The following is a 22,311-nucleotide window of genomic DNA, read 5'->3' on the forward strand; positions in this document are numbered from 1 at the left end:
AAAGACATGAAAAATACAATTCTTTGTGCACTATTAGTTTAGGCAGATTGTGTTTGTGTATTATTGTGACTTAGATGAAGACAAGACCACATTTTTTGAGTGATTATAAGTGATTAACATGAAAAACCAAGTAAATGCTTCACAAACTTTTTCTTGCAACTGTACTTTCTTAGACACGGGCTACAAAACTGCCCACAATATCCAAATATTGTCTCAGCAATGCCTTACAAAACATCAGCATTACATTCTTTTTATATTCTAGTCCTCCCAACATGAATGCTAACATTGTATTTGCTCTCATCATTACCAAATCAATCTGCAAGTTAACCTTTAGCGAATCCTGCACGGGACTCCTCTAGCCCCTTTACATCTCCAATTTTTGAATTCTCTCCCCATTCAAAAAATAGTCTATGCTTTTATTCCTTTTATAAAGTGCATGGCCATACACTGCCTTACACTGTATTTCATCTGCCAGTTCTTGGCTCATTCTCCCAAACCGTCCAAGTCCTTCTGCAGATGCTCTGTTCCCTCAATACTATCTGCCTCTGCATCACTTGCAGAGTTAGCCACAAAGCCATAATTCTGTCATCCAAATCATTAACATATAACATGAGAGTGGCACATCCAACAACAACCCATGCTAAATATCTACTAGTCACCAGCAGCCAACCAGAAAAGGGCTGCTTTAATCCCACATTTGCCTTCTGCCAGTCAGCCAATCTTCTGGCCGTGTCAATACCTTTCCTGTAATATCATGAGCTCATTTCTTGTTTATGTGCAGCACCTTGTCAAAAACCTTCTGAAAATCCAAGTAAACAACATCCACTGACTCTCCTTTATCTATCCTATCTGTTATTTCCTCAAAGAATTCCAACAGATTTGTCAGACAAGATGTTTCTTTAAGGAAATCATGCTGACATCAGTGTATTTTATGATGTGCTTCCAAATTCCCTGATACTTCACCCTTAACAATGGGCTCCATAATCTCATCAACCACTGAAATCAGACTAACAGGCCTACAATTTCCTGTCTTCTACCTCCCTTCTTAAACAGTGGAGTTACATTTGCGATTTTACACTCTTCTGGAATCATTCCTGACCCTAGTGATTCTGGAAACATCACCACTAATGCCTTCATAATCTCTTCAGCTACCTCTTACAGACCCTGAAATGTAGTCCACCCAGACCAGGTGCCTTATCCACTTTAACATCTTCCCAAGCAGCTTCTCCTTAGTAATACTGACTGCACTTACTTCTGCCCAGCACTCTTGAATTTCTGGCAGAGTGCTGGAGTCTTCCGTGATGAAGATTAAAGCAAAATGTACATGTGTGGGTTAAGCAAACTGTGGATGGCATCAAGAATAGGGGCACTGTGGACAGTGCTAAATACTATTGAAAAATACAGGGAGATATATATCTGTTGCGGTCATGGGAAGAGTGGTAGCAGACTTTAATCTGGGTAAGAGTGAGATACTGCACTTTAGGAGGTCAAATACAAGGAGAAAGTATACAGTTAATAGTAGAGCCCTTAATAACATTGAGGAACAGAAGGATCTTGAGTTCTAGGTCCTTAGCTCACTGACAATGACTATGCAAGTGGATAAGATGGTAAAGAAGGCAGATGGCGCACTTGCTTTCATTGGTAAAGGTATAAGGAAGCCATGCTGCAGCTGTATAAAAATTCTGTCAGCTGTACTTGGAACACCCCCACCCCATTAAAGGAAGAACATGGAGACTGTGGAGAGGGTGCAAAAGCGGTTTACCAGGATGTTGTTTGATTGGAAGTATGAACTATAAAGGTTGAACAAACTTGGGATGTTTACCCAAGAATGTTGGAGACTGAGGGAGAACCTGATAGAAGTCATTAAAATCATGAATGACATAGGTTGGGTAGACAGTCTGAATCTTTTCCGCAATGTTGAAATGTCAAACATGCTTTTAAGGTTAGAAGGGGAAGTTTAAAGGTGACGTGGGGGACAAGTTTTATTTTTACGCATGGATTGGTAGGTACCAGGAATAGGTTACCATGATTAGCCGTGGAAAAAGACCATTTGATGGAGATTAAGAGGCCTTTATATACACAAGAATATGAGTGAATGAAGGACTATGGATGATGCACAGGAGGAGGGCATTTAGTATAAACTAGCATCAAGAGCAACACAACATCATAGGCTGAATGCATTGTCTAGTGCTGTACAATGTTGTATGCCCTTTAGTTTTGGACTCCCCTACCCTTGGAAAATGATTATCCTATCTATACTTTTCAAGATCCTTGGGCAACTATCCTCACTACCTTCAGCTCCACCAATCTCCACATCATGAATTTACTTATTACATTAAAGACGGATTAATCCAAGTCATTTATATATATTCCAAACTACAAAGGTCCAGGTATCAATTTCTGCAGTACACCACTGATCACAGACCTGAGCAATCCTCCACAACTGCCCTCTGCCTCATATCATCAATCCAATTTTAGATCCAATTGGCCAAATCACTCTGGAATGCATGTGCCCTAGCTTCCTGGACTAGCTTTGCATGTAAGACGGCGCCAAAACCTTATTAAAGTCCCTCGAAAATTCAGATTGGCGAAGCAGAATTTCTCATGCACAAACCATTCCATTTCCCCATCATTAGTCCCTGGAAAGTGATCATAATCCTACTTGATAGAATTTTTCCCCTATACTTTCAATATTACTGACACAATCTAAGCAGCCTTTAGTTTCCCGGATATTCTCAAAGGTAAAGGTAGATTAATATTTTGGAACATTATGAAATTGAGGTGGATAAGGAACTGGCAAAGAGGATCTGAAGCCAGCATATATTATCAATGATCATTTTCAATTATTGGACAAGTTTGAAGGATCGATCCAGTAGCTGATTCCTACCCCTATTTTCTTGTGATTACACTGGAAAGGTGCAGAGCTAATTCACCAGGATGTTGACTGGAATTGAATATTTCAGTTACAAGAAGAGGCTAGACATCCAAGGCAGGTTTTCTTTGTTTTCTTTAGAACATAGGGGTTGGGGAACTCGAGAAAAGTATACAAATTAAAAGGTATAGATTAGAATATTTTACCCATAGCACACATATCTAAAACCATAGATTTAAAATAAAGAGCAAGAGGTTCATAGAGGATACAAGGAAGAATTGTCTTTTTTTAACCAATAATATGGCTGCAGTCCTGAACACACTGTCAAAAAACATGGTGAAGACAGGTACTCTCACAATATTCAAGTATCTGAATGAGAGCTTCGAGAACCAAGACACTACAGACCAAGTGCTGGTTAATGGGATTAATATGGGTAAGCATTTGATGGGCAGTATGGATATGGTGAGCTAAAGGACCTGGCCTGTGTTACATGACAGTATGATAGTAATCCAGAAAATTAGAGTTTAAGCTCTAACATGGAAATTGTAGAAATGAAATTCAGTTATTTAAATAATCTGGAATTTTCCAAGATAACGCACAATACAATTGTATAATTCACCAATGCACTTCAAATCTACTGTCCTGATTTACATGCAACTCCAGACGGCAAATACACCGTGAGAGGTTGACTGTTAAGTGGTAAAGCAAGCCACAAACAGAAAACTAAATTAAACTAGATAAATATACTTTGACTCAGGAATTAAATTTGAATATAGAAATATCATTCCCAGCAAAGAACCAGCACAGTCATCCTTATAAATATCTGATATTTACTGTATAAATTGGGAAAGCTATCCCATAGACCAGCAAAACAATACCATGACAACAGCCTGACTCCTGCATTGAAACTGCCCACCAGAACAGAGCCACAAGAGGGCGTGGTACAAAGGGTGTGGTATCCAGTCAAGGAAGCTGCTCTGGTGTCCTCAACATTAACTCTAGGCACACCGATTTCATGCCATCATGTTAAACTACAACAAAGAAGCTCTTCTTGATGAATAATCAGTGCTCCATCATGTTGAGCTCACAGAAAGTAACAAGGGCACAGAATGTACTCTGAACCCAAGTCCATCACAGGGAGTGGCTTGGCAGCACCATTATTGACCAAGCTGGCTAAGGATATGGCTTTCAGACTGATAGAAGGAGAGTAACAAACACTAGAGGTAAATCTACTTTACCCTCAGCTTCACAATCTTCTACATATGCACCCATCCATGATAGTACTGGTGTGTAATTACTGCATAGTCCTCATGAAGTACAATTTTCATACCAGCGTAGCATGGCACTAACATCAAACTAGGATTTGGTAGCCCAACTCTGGGGCCTGTAGACTAGTAAAAGCAGAAGAAATGTATTCCACCTATAATGTCAAGGCTCACATCTTTAACTTCAGTTGTCAGGTAAACAAACTTAGTTTTAAGAGGTTGACTCAGTTGTGTAGACACCAAAATTGTCTAGATATATCCAGTTCTCAAAAAGCAAGGTAACCTAGCTCATGAACATCTAATCAGTCCACTCTCAAACAGCAGCACAGTAATGAAAGGTGTTAATGACAGCGCAGCCAAGCCAAACTTACTGATAAACCTGCTCACTGATATCAATTTTGAGTTTTACTAGAACCACATCATACCCTTGGTCCCAATTGTGCACCACAGAACTGAAATGACATCAAGACAGATGTTACTGATGTGTGGCATCGAGGCCTTAGTAAAACTGAAGTCCATGGGCATCAATAGAAAAATACACTGCTGGCTGGAGTCATTCTTCACATAAAAGGCCATCATGTTAGGAAGCTGTGGCAAAAGCACCTCAGGCAAATCATCACTGTCCAAGGCCATAAGTGGGAATGGTCACTGATGATCAGGAAATGATAAATTCCATTCACAGCTCCTCAACAAATGAAGCAGTCTATGTTGCGCAAAGCAAGACCTTAACAACATTCAGACATGGATGGAAGCATCAATAACACTGTGCAACGTATACAAAGCAATAATCGTTAGGAACAAGAGTTCAACCAACTATCTTTGACATTCAATTCAATTAACATCACTAACTTCTTCATCACTAACATCTTGGGCATTACTAGTAAGCACAAACTCAACTGGCTTAATTATAATAATAAGACAGTGTCAGCTGAGTTAAGATGGCACCAAGTGGATGCATGTTCAAGCTCAACTGCGAAAAACAGCTTAATTCTTCTCTTTAATGTCTTTTTATTTCCTTTTCAAGGTAGTTAGGGTTCTGTTGAGGTCCTGATCTGCAAGTGGCACTCAAACTGCATTTTTTTTTACTATGATGGATGAGTTCCTGTTCCTGGAGCTTGTCGGCCGACCATTTTCCAACATTCTCCAGGCATGGCCTGGAAGATGGTGCCTCCAGGGTACTGCCCTTGTGATGACCAATTTCAGGCCAGTGTTGCCAACTGAGTATGGGAAAGCGATGCTGCAGACTATAATATCATAACAGCGAATGTCAGTCTCCCCTTTCACTGTGAAAATGGGTGATATATCTCTGTGCCTTGTAGAGAGTGAGAGCGAGACAGAGAGTGAGAGACTGTGGCATGTTGAACTGTTGGTTAGACAACAGTTTGTGTTGATTGCAGATCATGGTCTCTCTTTGGGTGCTCTGCTGTTGCTTGGTGGGCGATGATACTTTTTGCTGAAATGGGTGGGAGATGGAACTGGGGAGGTTGACATGTCGATGCTTGCTGCTGCTTGCATGGGGGAGGGGGCTTTGGGTTTCAAATATTTTTCTGCCATTCATTCTTTTGGGGGTCTTCTGTTTTTCGTGGATATCTGCAAGTATTTCAGGTTGTATACTGTATACGTTCTCTGATAATAAACAGAACCACTTCAGAAGCTAAGTATCCTGTGGTGAGTGGTTAACCCCCAATACCCCATGTTGTTCCATTTCCTACAAGGAATGAGTTGGGAGAACAACAGGATACATCCAAATAGCCATGATGATAGCAATCCCAACAACTTGCAAGTAGCTCAATGCCATTTGTAACATGGCATTCCATCCACCACACTGAACTTTTATTCCATCCTTCACTGACATAAAATGACTAAAGGGGAAGTCACATACAAAATATACAAATGTTCAACCGCACTTTCCTTCAAATAGGCACACAACATTCTGCTGGTTCTGTCAACTCACACTCCAAGTCCTGACTTGGAAACAGTTTACTATTCCTTCATCAACACTGAATCCCAATGCCGAAAGTCCCTGCCCTGTGGCGTTTAGGGAATATTTCAATAGTATGACTGCAGCAATTTTTAAAAAATTTAGCTCACCACAATTTCTCAAAGGCAATAGGGAATAGACATTAATACTGGTGTTGGAAGTTATTGTCATGTCTCAAATAAAGGAATTTTTGTTTTAAATTGCAACTATGTACAATCAGAATTACAATACAAAATGCTGCTGAAGTACACCACCACTGTGATTTATACTTAAGGTACGAATCTATGTCAGGATGTTAAAAGGTTCAAACAATGACAACTGATACCAATCTGAAACACACAGAGAATATTCCTGGCTTTCCTGAGTTCTACTGCAATATCAAGATAATGAATTACTTACTCTTGGAGTTATGACTTCTTTTTCCTCTTTTTCATTTTCAGCCTCATCATTTTTCTCAAAATCTGTTTCTTCATCTGAAGCTCCAGATACTTTCTTTGGATCATATGCACCATTCTCTTCACCTTTTTCCAATGTTTTTCCTTTAGGTTCCATATGGTGAATGGTCCTAAAGCGAAGATCAGCTGCACGACAGTATTCTTCAAAGCCATACAAATACCTAGAATTTAGTCAGATACAAAGGAAAGGCACAAAACTGTTATTAAGGAAAGCCCATGACTGTCCAAGGTTCAAACCTGATCACATCAAAACTGACAGTGGGGAAACAGAGTTATCAAACTATTACACTACTATTGTAGTTAAATTTTCAGGAAAACTTTGACATCAACACAATTCATGTTCAGTTACTACATTTCACAGCTACATAATTAGATTGAATTGTGCATTCATTATGACTTACTAATATCATTCAGGTAAGACTATCATCAGAAATTCAAGGGGAAGAGTATGTCCTTGGCTACAAGTATGTCAGAGTATCTATTGACCATGATATTCACCTTCGTCATATTCAGTTTAAACAGTGATTGATATTCTCAAGTGCATTTATTGCTGACAATTCAAGACGATCTTTAAATTTTACACAGACATGTTTAAATTGTGGAGATTCACATATATAATCCACAACTTGTAGGTCTGAAAATATCCATAAGTGATATTAGAAGCCAGCAAATCTGCTGTAATGTAATCTGCAGTGCTCTCAGAGAAAAAGTAACATCTTCAATTGAAATACTGCAAAAGGAATCAGTCTGTAATACTGGTACAGTTAGAGAACATGGTACTCAAGTGGCAAGCTGGAAAACGGAACCTAAAATTAGCACGGTAACAGAAGGCAGAGGATGATGTCGAAGGTTCATTGTGATTGATGTTGGTAACTAGTGGTGAACCATAGGGATCAGCTCGAGCATCTTTACTCTGGATTATGAACATAGCAAAGGTAATTAGCAAGCTTATGAATAGTTAAAAACTGGTGATGATGTAGATTACGGGTTGGGACAGCATTCAACTTCAGATTGATATTGATCTATTGTCAAAATTATAGAATAGCAGCAGATGAAACTTAACCTTTATAAACATAAGGTGTTCAAATTTGTAAGGACTAACAAGCGGAAAACCTAACAAGAGAAAAATGAAGAAGAGGAACCGGAGTACAAATCCAAATATCTCTAACAGTTAAACCACAAGCAGACAAGTTGGTGAAAAGGTATCAGATGTCTATCTTCATCAGCCAGGGCACAGAGTACAGGTCCAGGAAGGCAATGGTACATCTTCGTAAAACATTAGTTAAGAGCAGAACAGCTGGAATACTGCATATAGTTTTGACACCACACTGTCAGAAGAACAAAGACAAGATTTATCAATGTTTCCTGGTGTGGAACATTTCAGTATAGAGGAAATGCCTGCTAAGCTATTTTCTTGAAAGCAGAGGAGGCTGATGGTGGACCTGAAAGTGATATACAAAATTCTGAGGAGCAGAGACAGTATAGATAGTGGGAAGCTTTCATTACAGCTTAAAACTAGAAGACACAGATACAGGGGAAGAAGATCATAGAAATAACTTGCTAATGCAGAGTGTAGTTGGAATCTGGAACATACTTCCCAAATAGGTGGGTATTTTAAAAAGTGCCTGAATATGAATGGCATACAAGATTTCAAGCCAAGCTGAGTGCAGGTCGGTGGGACTATGTGTTGGCACGGACTAGAAGGGCCAAGATGGCCTGTTTCCGTGCTGTAATTGTTATATGGTTATAGGCAAATAGGATTTGTATTGATTAGTAGTTAATGGTGGGCAACAACACACTGGACCAGAGTTCACTCAATGGAGCATGACTATGACCATTAAGGGATCAAAGAAGCCGAAACAAACTCATCAGATAAAATCATTTTGCTTCCTCAACTGCAAAAGTGCTAAGGTAGATTAAGATACCAACACTAATTTTAGCATACTGGTGTCAAAGACAAAATCACACATCCTTGCCAATCCTTTCCTGGAATTTGAACTCATTACATGGGATTTTACTTTTTTTCTCCACAACTTATTAAAAGTGTAATTTCCAAATTCATGCATCCAGTAGGTAATCTTTTTGCTTACAATCTCATGCTTCCTTAATTTTTCAATAATTTTATTTAATATACTATGAAGCAATAACAGATTGTTAAGAATAGTACAGGTTTTCAAAGGGTTCCATTGTTGAGAACTGATTTCTCCACAAGTCAGTCATTTGTAAGCAATGCCATGAAGAATACCCATAACCGAGAATGAAGTTCTTGAACCTGCTTCATTCGGTTCATTCAGATTTTCCATCATGCTCACATTTACTAATAATTCTCGATGTCCAAAGCAATAATTACAATTAATTTATTACAGTGCTGTTTCAGTCCTACCTTTACAACTATGTTCCAACCTTTAACTTACACTAGTAAAATGTTCAAGTTCATTATACGTTACACCTTTTTATTCCCAATACACTGCCTGAGAAATACCCGTTCACGTTATCTCAAAGCAATTTACAGACCAGGAAGTACTTTAAAAATGTAATTACTATTACAATGTAGGAAACACATCAACAAGATTGTGCATGATGTTTACCTGCCAACAGTATTAAGATAATAGACATATTACTTGTTTTAGGTGTATTGAGTGATGGTAAATATTGGCTTAGAAAACCAGCAATGCCCCCCTGCTCTTCAAAATAACGTCATGGATCTTTCTCATACACCTGAGAAAGCAGGTGAGACCTTAATGGATAGTATGTCCAGCAGTAAATTTCCACATGAGATTGAATATAGCTTTTATTTTGAACGTTCATTACAGTGGTGGATCTAAGTCACAAAAAATGCAAGGAATACAGCCAAAATTAGAACACATAAATGGAAGGAAATCAGAATGTATTAGAATTTAGATTTGGCAAGTTAGTAAAACAATGCTGAACTCATGAAGATCTGTCAAAAATGCTCATGTCTTGGCTTCATTTTATTATTTTATTGATTACTTAGAAAATCAAAGAAGTAGCTATAATTGAGCAAAATATGCTCAAATAGAAAAACATTTCACTAAGTGATTTATTGCTGGCAAAAAAAGTAAGAAGAGTAGTGTGAGCTGCCTTAATGACTATCATCCAGTAGTGCTCACATCTACAGTGATGAAATGCTTTGAGAGGTCGGTCATGACTAAAATCAACTCCTGCTCAGCAAGGGTCTGGACCCACAGCAATCTGCTTATCGCCACAATAGGTCTACGGCAGATGCAATGTCAATGGCTCTTCACACGGCTTTAGATCACCTGGACAATACAAACACCTAATCTCAGAATGCTGCTTGTTGACTATAGCTCCATGTTTAACATCATCATCCCCACTGTCCTGATCAATAAGCTACAGTACCTGGACCTCTCTACCTGCCTCTGCAACTGGATCTTTTGATTTCTTAACCAGAACACCACAATCTGTGCGGATTGGTAATAATATCTCTTCCTCACTGACAATCAACACTGGCACCCCTTAAGGGTGTGTCACTGCTCTTCGCAGTGTCACTTCGCCCACTGCTCTACTCCCTCTATATCCATGACTAGGTATAGCTCAAATACCATCTATAAATTTGCTGATGATACAATTGTCAGATGGAGATGAGAGGGTGTACAGGAGCGAGATATACTAGCTAGTTGAGTGGTGTCACAGCAACAACCTTGCACTCAACATCAGTAAAACTAAAGAGATGATTGTGGACTTTAGGAAGGGCAAGTCGAGGGAACACAAACCAATCCTCAAAGGGATCAGAAGTGGAGAAAGTAAGCAACTTCAAGTTCCTGGGTATCAAGATCTCGGAGGATCTAAGCTGCAGCTAAAAAAAAACGAAAGACAGCGACTAGATTTGATTAGGAGTTTCAAGAGATTCTGTTTGTCACCTAAGACACTTGAAAACCTCCAAAGATGTACTGTGGAGAGTATTCTAACAGGTGCCATCACTGTCTGGTATGGGTGGGGTGGGGGGGGGTGACTGCACAGGATCAAAAGCAGCTACATAAAGCTGTAAAATTAGTCAGTTCCACCTTGTGTTCTGGCCTCCATAGTATCCAAGACATCTTCAAGGAGCAGTTCCTTAAAAAGGCAGCATCTATCATTAAAGACACCCATCACCGAGGACCTGCCCTCTTTTCATTGCTACCATCAGGAAGGGGGTACAGAAGCCTGAAGGTATACACTCAGCAATTCAGGTACAGCCTCTTCCCTTCTGACATCCGATTCCAAAATGGACATTGAACCCATAAATACCTCACTTTTTAAATATATATTATTTCTGTGTTGCACTATTTTTAATCTAACTACACACACACACACTCTCTCTCCCCCCCGCCCCCCCCCCCCAAGGAATGCATCAATAGAATACTAAATTCTATCTTCTAGGTGCAGCTTCTGAACCATCAGCAATCCTCTACAATGAATTATTATTGATAATTTAAAATAATGCAATAGGGCTAAACTGGCAGCAACTCAGCAATGTGTGACTGTGGTGATAAATTGTGAACAATACATAGACTATTCACGTCCACTTCTCAAATGAGTCTTATAATGCCTTAAGATCTTGATAAATTGATAAATGTGTTACTATTAGGGCACATTCTAGCTTTGCATAAAAAATCAGTTCACACATTCTGTACTCCAAGAATCCATAAAAACAAACAATTTAAAGTCATTGTTTTTGTCACATCCATTCACTGCTTGATTTCAAAGTTACAATTATTACCCTCAATCTTTTAATTCTTTAATAATCAGTTACATGACATGAAATGGATGATCAACCATGATCATACTGAATGGCGGTGCAGGCCACCTATTTTCTATGTTTCTATGACATGGGCATCATTGGCAAGGCATTTTTGCTGATCTCTAGATGGTTAAGAATATGGTGGTTCTTTACATAAGCTGCTGTTATTTCCACAAATGCTTTCTGGAAATGTTAGAATTTTAAAATAGCTAAAATCACAGAAAGGAACACTATTCCAAGTCAAGGTGCTGAAAGACTTGACGGGAAACTTGATGATCCCATCATCTTACTGCCACTGACTTTCTAACCAAGGAAAGTTGCTGCTTTCTGGGGAGAGAAAAAAAGGATAGAAACAGTGTTGCAGTACAAGTCACTGACCAGGATGGATGTTAAGACACCCGTAAGCAACCAAGTGCTTTATCTTCAATAATGTCAAATTTCTGTCTTTGCAACTCTGCCCACCTAAGAAATGAAGACTTGTCCTTGTAAATAATTTGAGGAATCATTAGATAAGCAATGTAGCATAGAACATTCAGCTTCTAACCCACTCTTGTAGATATGACTTAATTGACTAGTCCAGTCTGGCTGATGGTGGATTGCAGAATACTACTAAAGAGGAACACAGCAACAACAATGCCACAAAACATCAAGTTATTAAAAAAATGTTAGGTTCTCTTCCTTGAGATGGACATTTTCAAGCTTGAATTTAACTAACCATGAGCCAAGGTCTGGAATTCAGCTAAGGCTTACTATATGCATTAATAGGCAACTTTATTATGTGACGGATAATGGGATAGTATAATCAGTTCCACTTCTAACAGAAAATCAAGTCACTAATGAATTTGTCAAAGATACTTCATTCAAGGAGGCTGCCACAGGGACTATGTTCTGCAGCTCTGAAGACTGGCCTGCAAAAACCATAACCATCTTCCATTCTGCTACATGTGATTCCAGGGTTTTCACTCTGCTCCTCACTGATAATACTATCAGTAGGGCTCCTTAGCACTGCCTCTAATCAAGTGCTGTCTTGATACCAAGAGCAGTCACCCTTATAATGACTCCAGAATTCAATTCTTATATCCAAGACTGGAATGAGGCCAGGAACCAAGTGGTCCCATTAACCTAAAGGGGCACTGGGAAGAAAATCAGTGATGAGAATCTTAATCACATCATTTCAACTAACATGATCTTGTTAACAACTGGGAGCAGGCTAATTGGTTGGGTTGGTTTTGTCCTGCTTTTTGTGGACAGACATGCCTGGTCAAATTTCCACATTGTCAGGTAGATGCCAGTGTTTTAGCTGAATAGTTAACTTAGGGGTGTGGCTGGTTCTCGAATACAGGTTTTCAGCTCTACAGCCAGAATGCTGACTGGACACATGGCCTTTGCTGAGCCCAGTGCACTTAGCCGTTTTCTAGATGGGGTGAAACCAATTGACTGAAGACTAGCATCTGTGATGATAAGGACCTCAGGAGGTAGCAGAGAAGGATCATCCATTAAGTACTTCATGCTAAAAATAGTTGCAAACACTTCAGTTTGTAAAGAGCTTTGAACATCTGGAGACATAAAAGGCGCTATACAAATGCACATTGTTTCTAAAAATGCTCAGCATTTATAGATTATGCCATAGTCTACTTTCCTCTTCAGGAGTACATAATGGTCAACCCTTGAAATCAGAACATATTGCTAAAGGTGCTTTTTATGGAAGGAGCCTCAAAACATTTTTTTTTAAAAAGAGTTGTAGTAGTAGTTATGTTTACGTGGTTACTGTTCTTCTTATTTGTAATCTAATTATCTATTATCAGCACAAGAAAATAATAATCCTGTGGTAAGAAGTAGAGTTTAGGAAAACTGGTGTTTAAATAGCCATCCAACTACCATCCAACAGTACTAAAGAGGACTCATAAAGCACTGGAGAAACATTTTTAAAAAAGCGAAGAAACTACTTATTATATTCGTCCATTCTCCCCTTGATGTCATTTTCCTTGGAACAAGTGTATTAAGCCAAGAACAAGTTTAAGCACAAAAATTACCTCCCTTCTGGTCAAAGATATAAATTGAAGCATAACATTCTTCATATCATCAAAATGCAACTTAAGAAATCTCAAAAATATTTGTGATTCCACTTATTGATCAAGACCATCTTGCTGGTGTTAAGTATAGATAACAGTATTTAGTTTTAACAGAACCAAACTTAAAGCCAGCTCTGAAGAATGTGTTGTTCGAAAAGTTGACACAATGCAAATCAAACCACAACAGCACAATTTGTTCTTTAATTATGTACTTGCTTCAAGTAAGTTCATTTGCAGTTATGCTTGTCTTTGTTATGATGCTCCTTTTCAACTATTTTACTACCACCATCACACTACCATCCTGATGCACCATCAATAACTCTCTCTGAGACGTAAAGGCGAGATATTGGCTTTTATTGACTGCAAGAAGGAACAAGCAGTGGTTGACCACCATACTACATCCTGGAGACTGAGAGGCCGGGCTCAGGCCTCAATCGCTTTTATACCGGGGTCTGTGGGAGGAGCCACAGGAGCAGTCAGCAGGGGACGTGTCCAGACAGGTATATGTAGTTCACCACATATTCCAAGGTTTATAGCAGTATTGGTCAGGACAATATAAATGCAGATGGTGCATGACAACCACATATGCTTTAATTTGCACATTAAAGGAAAGCCAAAAACTGAACCATATTTTACATGGAAAACTTAGGTCCATCAATACCACTTACTTCTTGTATGCTGTTTTTACATTATAAGATGCAGCAGTGTTCAGAATTGGAATACCGAGGTCCATGTAGATTTGCTTCCATACAGAACCACTGTCAATCTGCAGAAATAAGCAGAACTTAGTGGCTGTATTGCATACATCTTTCATCAACAGTCAAAATCTAAAATAGTTAATCTAATTTTCTACACCAGTACAAGCAAACACATGACTCTAGTCAATTAGAAATAAAGTTTCAATAAAAAGTCTTTGACCTGAGACATTAACTTTGTTTTCTATTTTCCCAAATGTGGCCAGATGCTTCCAGCATTTTTTGTTTTTATGCTAGAGGTTATGTTGCTCAAGGATTTGTTATTTAAATATTACTGAGAACTCTCAATGTTAGTGCAAACATATATATGCAAGTTTTCAGAAATAGTAACAGTTTTCATCAGACTGTCAAGAGACAATCTGAAACTCTATACAAAGAAATCTTGCGTACAAGCTTTAAAACATGTACATTAGGGAAAAAAAATTGCAAAGGCACTTTCAGCTAAAATGATTTCAATAAACAAGAAGTGCCATGAATACACAAAGAGCTATATACAAATATTCTATTGATGACTTAATCATTCTTATTTAACAGAGTGATTCACTTGAACTGACAACTATCGTCACTTACACACTCCACCCTACAGTATACTAATGGACCAGTAAGTCAGTGTTTCACTTCTTTTGCCAAAATTAACTGGGCAGCACACTAGTTCATTTGAAGACTCCATCAGTAGGACTTGGCACAAAAGGCGTCAAGTAACAAAGTTCAAGGTGAAGAAAATATGCACAGCTAGAACACTGATGAAATAATTTGGTGAGGCAAAAACGGAAATGGGTTTCTGAAGAATTTTCAGGTGAATGTTCTGTTCCCAAAAATAAAGGCTGCATTGTTTGACTTTGTTCTGCGAAATGAGGCAGGCCAAAAGAAACAGGTATCAAGAGGGAAAACTGCTAAGAAATGGTGATTGTAATAAACAGGATTTAGCACAATTATGTAAATAAATATATACACTGGTACTAGAAAGTTTGTGAACCCTTTACAATTTTCTCTATATCTGCATAAATTACCTAAAATGTAATCACATCTTCACATTTAAGTTCTAAAACTAGATTAAGAGAACCTAACTGAATAAATAACACAAAAAACATTATACTTGTTCTTTTATTTATTAAGAAAAATGATCCAATATCACATTTATTTGTTGGAAAAGTATGCAAACCTCTAGAATTATCAGTTCACTTAAAGGAAAAATTAGTCAGGTGTTTCAGGGATGACAATCAAGTTGAGTGTGGGAGGCCCTGCCCTATTTAAAGAACATAAACCTGGGTCTTCAATACCTAAGTCTGATCTTCATCACACAGATTTTTGGAAGTGTGCCATGCCTCAATCAAATGAGATTTCTGAGGACCTCAGAAAAAAAGTTCTTGATGTTCTCCAAGCTGGAAAAGAACACAAACCAATCTCTAGAGTTTGGGCTCCACCAATCCAGTCAGGCAGAAATGGAAGAAATTCAACACCATTGTTACTCTCCCCAGGAGTGGTCAACCAACAAAAATCACTCCAAGAGCAAAGTGTATAATATTCCAGGAGGTCATAAAGAACCCCAGGATAATATCTAAGGAGCTACAGGAAACCCTTGCATTAGCTAATGTCAGTGTTCATGAGTCTACCATTGGGCAAACACTGAACAACTATGGTGTGCATGGCAGGATTGCAAGGAAAAAGCCACTATTCTCCAAGAATATTTCTGCCCATCTAAAGTTTGCTAAAAACCACATGGATAAGCTAGAAGGTTATTGGAAGAATGTTTTGTGGACAGATGAGTCCAAAGGAGAACTTCCTTTATTTAAATGAGAAGCATTATTTGGCAAAAACAAACACTGCATTTCAGCATAAGAACCTCATCCAATAAACATGGTGGTGGTGGAGTCATGGTTTGGGCCTGCTTTGCTGCCTCAAGACCAAGATGGCTTGCCATCATAGAGGGAATGATGAATTCTGAATTGTACCAGCAAATTCTACAGGAAAATGTCAGGGTATCCATCCGTGAACTGAAGCTTAAGAGAAAGTGGGTCATGCAACAATATATCAACCCTAGACACACAAGTCAGCCTAGCAAAAAATGGTTAAAACTAAGGAATTACACATTTTGGAATAGCCTAGCCAAAGTCCTGACCTTAATCCAATAGAAATGTTGCAGATTGACCTGAAGCAAGCAGTTCACACAAGGAAGCCCACCAACATCTTGGAGTTTAAGCGATTTTGTAAGGAGGAATGGCCTAAAATTCCTCCAAAGCTGATCAACAGTCACTGGAAACATTTGATTGAAGTTATTGCTGTACAAGGGGGCCACACCAGTTACTGAAACGCATGCTTTTTCCAACAAATACAAGTAATATTGGACCATTTTTCTAAAGGATGGACGGATGGATAGTTTGCGTTATTTATTTAATTGGTTCTCTTTACCTAGTTTTAGGTCTGACATGAAGACCTGATCACACTTCAGGTCACATTTGTGCAGAAATAGAGAAAATTCTAAAAAAGTTCACAAATGTATTAGCACCACTGTACTTTACTCCAGGGTAAAGCAAAAGGCCATATTAATTGGGATGAGAACTACCTGGATAAACTGGATTCAAAGGTTGATGACAAAGATGTAACTGAACAACGAGAAGCCTTTAAGTGAAAGACATTTTAGGTAGAGCTCAGATATTTCCCATGATAGAAAAGAGTAGGTAAATTAAAGTTTGAGCTCTTTAGAGTCCAAAAAGTCAGAACAGAACTAGGCCTTTCAGTCCATCTAGTTTATGCCAAACCATTTAAACTGCCTACTCCCATTGACCTCCCCCGGACAGGACCTCTGTGCCTCTACCATCCATGTATTTTTCCAAACTTCTCTTAAACTTTGAAATCAAGCTCACATGTACCAGCTTGTGCTGGTAGCTCATTCCACACTCTCACAACCCACTGAGTGAATAAATTCCCCCCATGTTATCCTTAAATGTTTCGCCTTTAACCCATGACCTCTGATGGTAGTCCCACTCAACCTCAGTGGAAAAAGTCTGCTTGCATTTGCTGTCTACACCCCTCATAATTTTGCATATCTCCATCAAATCTTCCCTCAATCTTCTATATATGAAGGAATGAAGTCCCAATTTTGTATAATCAGAAAAGGCAAAGCTAAAAACATGATAAATGTTACATGAAAACCATGCTGATTATAGAATGTTCAAAGAAGATTTAAAAATAACGAAGGAAAACAGAACATGAGAAGATAAGCACCAACATGAAAGAGAACACGAGAAGATAAGCACCTTATATATATATATATATGAGAAGGTGCCTATGGAATAAAAGGGGCAACAGCAAGACAGTTAGAAAACAGGCTTCATAAACTAAAAAAACTAACAGAACAGAGTAACTTTCAGATTGGAAAACAATGCAAGACTCCCAATGGATCTGTATTGGAACTACTACTGCGCTTGATTTTGATGATTTGGGCTTTGGCATTCAAGGCACTATCAGCTGTATCCCCAGATAACACAAACTTGGGAGGCATAGCGAACTGTGAGATATGATAGAATGATTTTTATGGTACAGGAGATCATTCAGCTCTTCATGTTGATGTCATCACCACTAGAACAACTCTCTAGTTCCACTTACTAACTGTTCCTCTATGGCCTTGCAATATTTTGTCCATCATATTCACCTAATTCCTTTTTGAAGGCCACATTGAGTAAGCAGTGCACCACAGATTCCAACCAAAACCTACATGAAAAGTGTTTCCTCATGTAATTCTTCTATTCTTTTCTCCTTTATTTTCTACCAGTAACCTCTAATCTTCAACAAAAAAGAAAATACTTCCCATTTTCCTCTTGATCCAGACCCCTCATCATTTGATATACATATATAGTTAAAAAAATGAAAATGTGGATAACTGTTATTGGTGAATGAAATTTTATTGAGGGCATTGATTTATGAAATCTTTTCTTATTAGCTTTAGGTAATCCATCACTTTCTGATGTCCTGAAATGCAAACAGAGCAGAACAGTAACCAGGCAGCACTTGCATTTGTAGTTCATGCTAGCGTTGAGATTTTTGTATTTGTTGCTAAGGGCAAAAAAAAACACAATGGACAGATGTTATAACATTTGTGTGTGTTTTATTTCCATGATTACTCTTATTGTTATCTGTTAAAATACTATGCTGAAGAGATAAAAAATCAAATTTTTGAACCATTATAAGGAAGGTCATCAGAGTTAAATTAATTAAACAGAAAAACATTTGCTCAATAAAATAAAGCAGAGCAAAATAGTTGCAAACAGCCAAAAGTCGCACTGAATAGACAGCTTGGTCCACAAAAAATCAGAATGTTAACATTATCAGTACTGAATTTGTTAAGTGCTGCCTGTAAGTGTGGGCAAAACTGAAACAGTGAACCAAGATGCAATGTGTCTGATTAAATTATGTCATAAATATAATCTTTGGGGTAGGACACTGAAAACATTAACACTGAATATTGGCATATGTCTATTCATTAAATATATTTCCTGTCTAGTTTATATACATTATCTGAAGATTGCACCAACAAAATACAAATTTGGATAAAACAGTGTCAGTGTAGCCATATCTCTAAATGAAAAAAGAATTATTAATCAACAATGCGTTATGGAGGTGTTTCTCTGGACAGCCTTTATTAGTCTATTACTTTTTTGTTATACTCATAAAAGGATGAACATAACCTGTATTATCTAAACAAAAAACAAAAGTACTGGAAGCACTTAGCAGACCAGGCAGAATCTGACAAGATAGAAACAAGAGTAAATATTTCAAGCCCGAACTTTGTAATGAAGAATTTCACACCTGACACGTGAATTCTCTTTCAACAGATATTGCCTGACCTGCTGAATGTTTCCAAAATTTTCTGTTCAAGATTTCCACCATCTGCAGTTTCTTTGATTTGAACAAGAAATTTTAAAAACAAGCAAAATTCTAGTTTGCATTTATGAAAAGCACATGTTTGCAACAAATGAGTAAGATTCAACCCTTTAAACTCTGGCAGATTTAAGACTTTTATTGTTATAGTTTTCTCCCAGGATGGCTTTCATAAAATACAGAGTGAAATCAATGGAATACTCTGTTGTGATGGAAATAACTGGTTCTTTGAGTCTCAACAGTAGAGGCCTGGACACACACAGTTTTAATAATAAGGAATTTATTATTAAAGGGGAGGTCGGGTCAACACAAGCAACTACAATACACAGGAAGCAGTGTGGGGACAGGGTACGGTTACACATACAAAGAACAAGGGAAAAGCACTACAACAGCTATCCCCCTTGACCTTGGATAGCCGCAGCTCCCTTACCAGGACAAACGATAGACCTTCCCAAGCATAAATCAATGCACTTACCTCCAATGTGGTGGTCTGTAAGAGAGGGCAAGCCAAGGCCAAGTCTCACCTTTTAAAGCATGGCGCTGGGCGAGATAATCCAATTAAGGTGACCAATAATTTAGGTGTGCATTGATTAGTTGGGAGGGACCAACTGTTGATTGGCATGTGGTGTGTCCTCCAAACCAGCCAGATGGCAGTGCATCTGTCACGTGACCGGTATCTCTGGATACATACTCCAAAAGTAAAATTTTTGTATTTCATCACTCAGAACTCCTGACAATCCTCAAAAGATAACACGAAGCCCAACTAAATGGAATGGAACTTCCGTTATTCATATCTATCTGTCAAGTATATGTAGCTAAGGATTACAGCTGACACGATTTGGTATTAAGGCATTCACACATAATTCAAATAAATAGAAACAGAACATTAGACAGAGCACACAAAACATGATATACTTTTTAAAAAGTAAAAATTTAGTCATCAGCTGGTAAACTGCACTAGTATTTTAATAATTCTACATAAAGTACAAAATATTGTCAAAAGTAGAATAATATAGCTATTTTTAAGAGGAAAAATCATCTTCAATATTTTGAGTTCAATAATATAGCTGTACATTTTCAGTTGAGTAAGTACAACTTACTCAACTGAAAAAGTATTTGTAAATACTTGTAAGGATCAGCCCCCAATCCTTTGTTCACATGAGTATTACAACTAGGGGTCTTGAACAATTTAACTGAGAATTTTAATTTATGAATCACATCCTCCTATTTCACGGTACAGCCAAAAAATGTAATAATTGTAAAGCATGAAAAATTAAAAATTAAAAAACTGAAATGTCTGCAGTTTAAAAGTATTCACCCACCACCCCCCCGCTCCCTTTCCTCTGTACTTAGTTGAACCAACTATTACAGCCATTCATCATTTTGGATAAGTCTCTATTAGCTTTGCACAATGTGATGAAGCAAGATTTGCCCATTCCTTCTTGCAAAATTACACAAGCCCTGCCAGGTTAGTTGGCGAGCAGCAGTGGACAGCAATCTTGAGGTCTTACCAAAGATGTTTGATCGGGTTAAGATCAGGACTCTTGACATAAGGACATCAATTTTCTCCATTTCAAGTCACCCCATGGATGGTCTGGCAGTGTTCTTTGGGCTGCTGCCCTGCTAAAAGAGAAACTTCCTCCCCAGTTGCAGCTTTCTGGCAGAGGCTAGCAGGTTCTTAATCCAAGATTTCTCTGTACTTACCAGCATTCATCTTCCTATTAACCCTGACCAGATTTCCAGTCCCTGCTGCTGAAAAGGATCCCCACAGCGTGATGATACCCCACCATGCTTTACAGTAGGGATGTTATTACCTGGCTGATAGTATTAGATTTATGCCACACACATTGCTTAGTGTTAAGACAAAAAGGTTCCACTTAGTCTCATCCGACCACAAGACCTTCTTCCACATACCTACAGTATCTTCTAAGTGACGTTTTGCAAAGTCTTTATGGGCAGTGAGTATTTTTTTAAGCCACGGCTTCTTCCTTGCCACTTTCCCATAAAAACTTATTTTGTGCAAGGCCTTAGAGATTGTGAAGCTATGAAATTCATCTCCAGTTGCAGCCACTGACTTCTGTGGCTCACACACAGTGATTGTTGGCATCATAGTAGCTTCTCTTACAAGTGCCAATCTTCTCTGGTAACTAAGTTTAGAGGGACGGCCTTACCTAGACAGTGTGGCTGTGGTTTCATATTTTTTTCACATTTTCACTACACAGAGCTCCGAGGTATGTTCAATGCCTTTGAGATGGTCTTGTACATTCCCTTGATTTGTGCTTCTCTATTATCATCTCCCTGACTTACAATACATTTTTGCCTTCCTTTTGGTTTTGTCTGTAGAAAATCTATCATACAGAGCTTAGAGAGAAGGGGTATTTATTCTAACAAATTCATTGAAAAACAGGTGATCCTCCAATTTTCTACATCAACAAATTGGGTGAGTTGTTTATCTAAAACACTGGAAAAAAGTTAGCTTGTAATTACAAACAGGATTAATATTTTTTTCAGCCACACAATTTTGGACTTCTGTTTTTAGTAAATCGAGGATAGATTTTGGAATTTTTCTTATGATTTGACATGATGCACATTATTTTGAAATTAGTTCAAAAAATTCCCACTTCAATATATTTTAAAATTAGAAAATGAGACAGTAAAATGTGAAAATAGTTGTGGGGGCTGAATACATTTTCAAGGCACTGTAAAATTAAATTGAACTCACATTGTCACATCCACCATGTTGATACACCAGTCTGAAGAGTTTGAAAAGATTCAGGTCTTTGTAGCCTAGTACTGGTGGTTTATTGATAGGTGTTCCTGGAAAATATAATACAATTGGTTTCCGATTTAAAGATTTTTTGAATACGAAGAAGTAAACATAACGTCATATTGTTTCCAAGAGTTCATAATATGATCAACCATATTGGTATTTATTCTAACTATGGTGATGGAAATATTCACATACATCAAACATCACAATTATAATGTCCAAGCATATCAATGGTAAACCACAGCTGAGCACATCACTCAGCTAAGTTTTTGCAAATTAATCTATTTTGTGGTGAATGAAATATATTTAATTCAATAGCATCCACTATCAACATTTATGGTACTGATATCGTAGTATCATTGAAAAGCAGCATGGGTTGAAAGCTTTCTTTAGGTCAAGAATACAGTGTTATGTATACAAATTAACTACAAACTCGTGTGAAAACAAAAAAAAACCCCTACAATCACAGAAGAACTTTTGACATCACTTTCACCTGTTATA

The 22,311-nt window shown here is 38.0% G+C and overlaps 1 protein-coding gene across 6 annotated transcripts in view; it reads right to left on the bottom strand.

Moving 5' to 3' along the window:
- The window catches only part of arid4a (AT-rich interactive domain 4A), a 117,754-nt gene that overhangs the window by 35,656 nt on the left and 59,787 nt on the right, over positions 1–22,311 (bottom strand). For all 6 annotated transcript variants that reach the window (XM_059957241.1, XM_059957254.1, XM_059957248.1 and 3 more), the window contains 3 exons: positions 21,763–21,857; positions 14,076–14,173; positions 6,518–6,734 (listed from right to left, as the gene is read on the bottom strand). In XM_059957241.1, the coding sequence (XP_059813224.1) occupies positions 6,518–6,734; positions 14,076–14,173; positions 21,763–21,857 (410 nt within the window). The remainder of the gene's footprint in view (positions 1–6,517; positions 6,735–14,075; positions 14,174–21,762; positions 21,858–22,311) is intronic.

The sequence above is a fragment of the Hypanus sabinus genome, chromosome 2, assembly GCF_030144855.1.
Source record: "Hypanus sabinus isolate sHypSab1 chromosome 2, sHypSab1.hap1, whole genome shotgun sequence".
Lineage (NCBI taxonomy): Eukaryota > Metazoa > Chordata > Chondrichthyes > Myliobatiformes > Dasyatidae > Hypanus > Hypanus sabinus.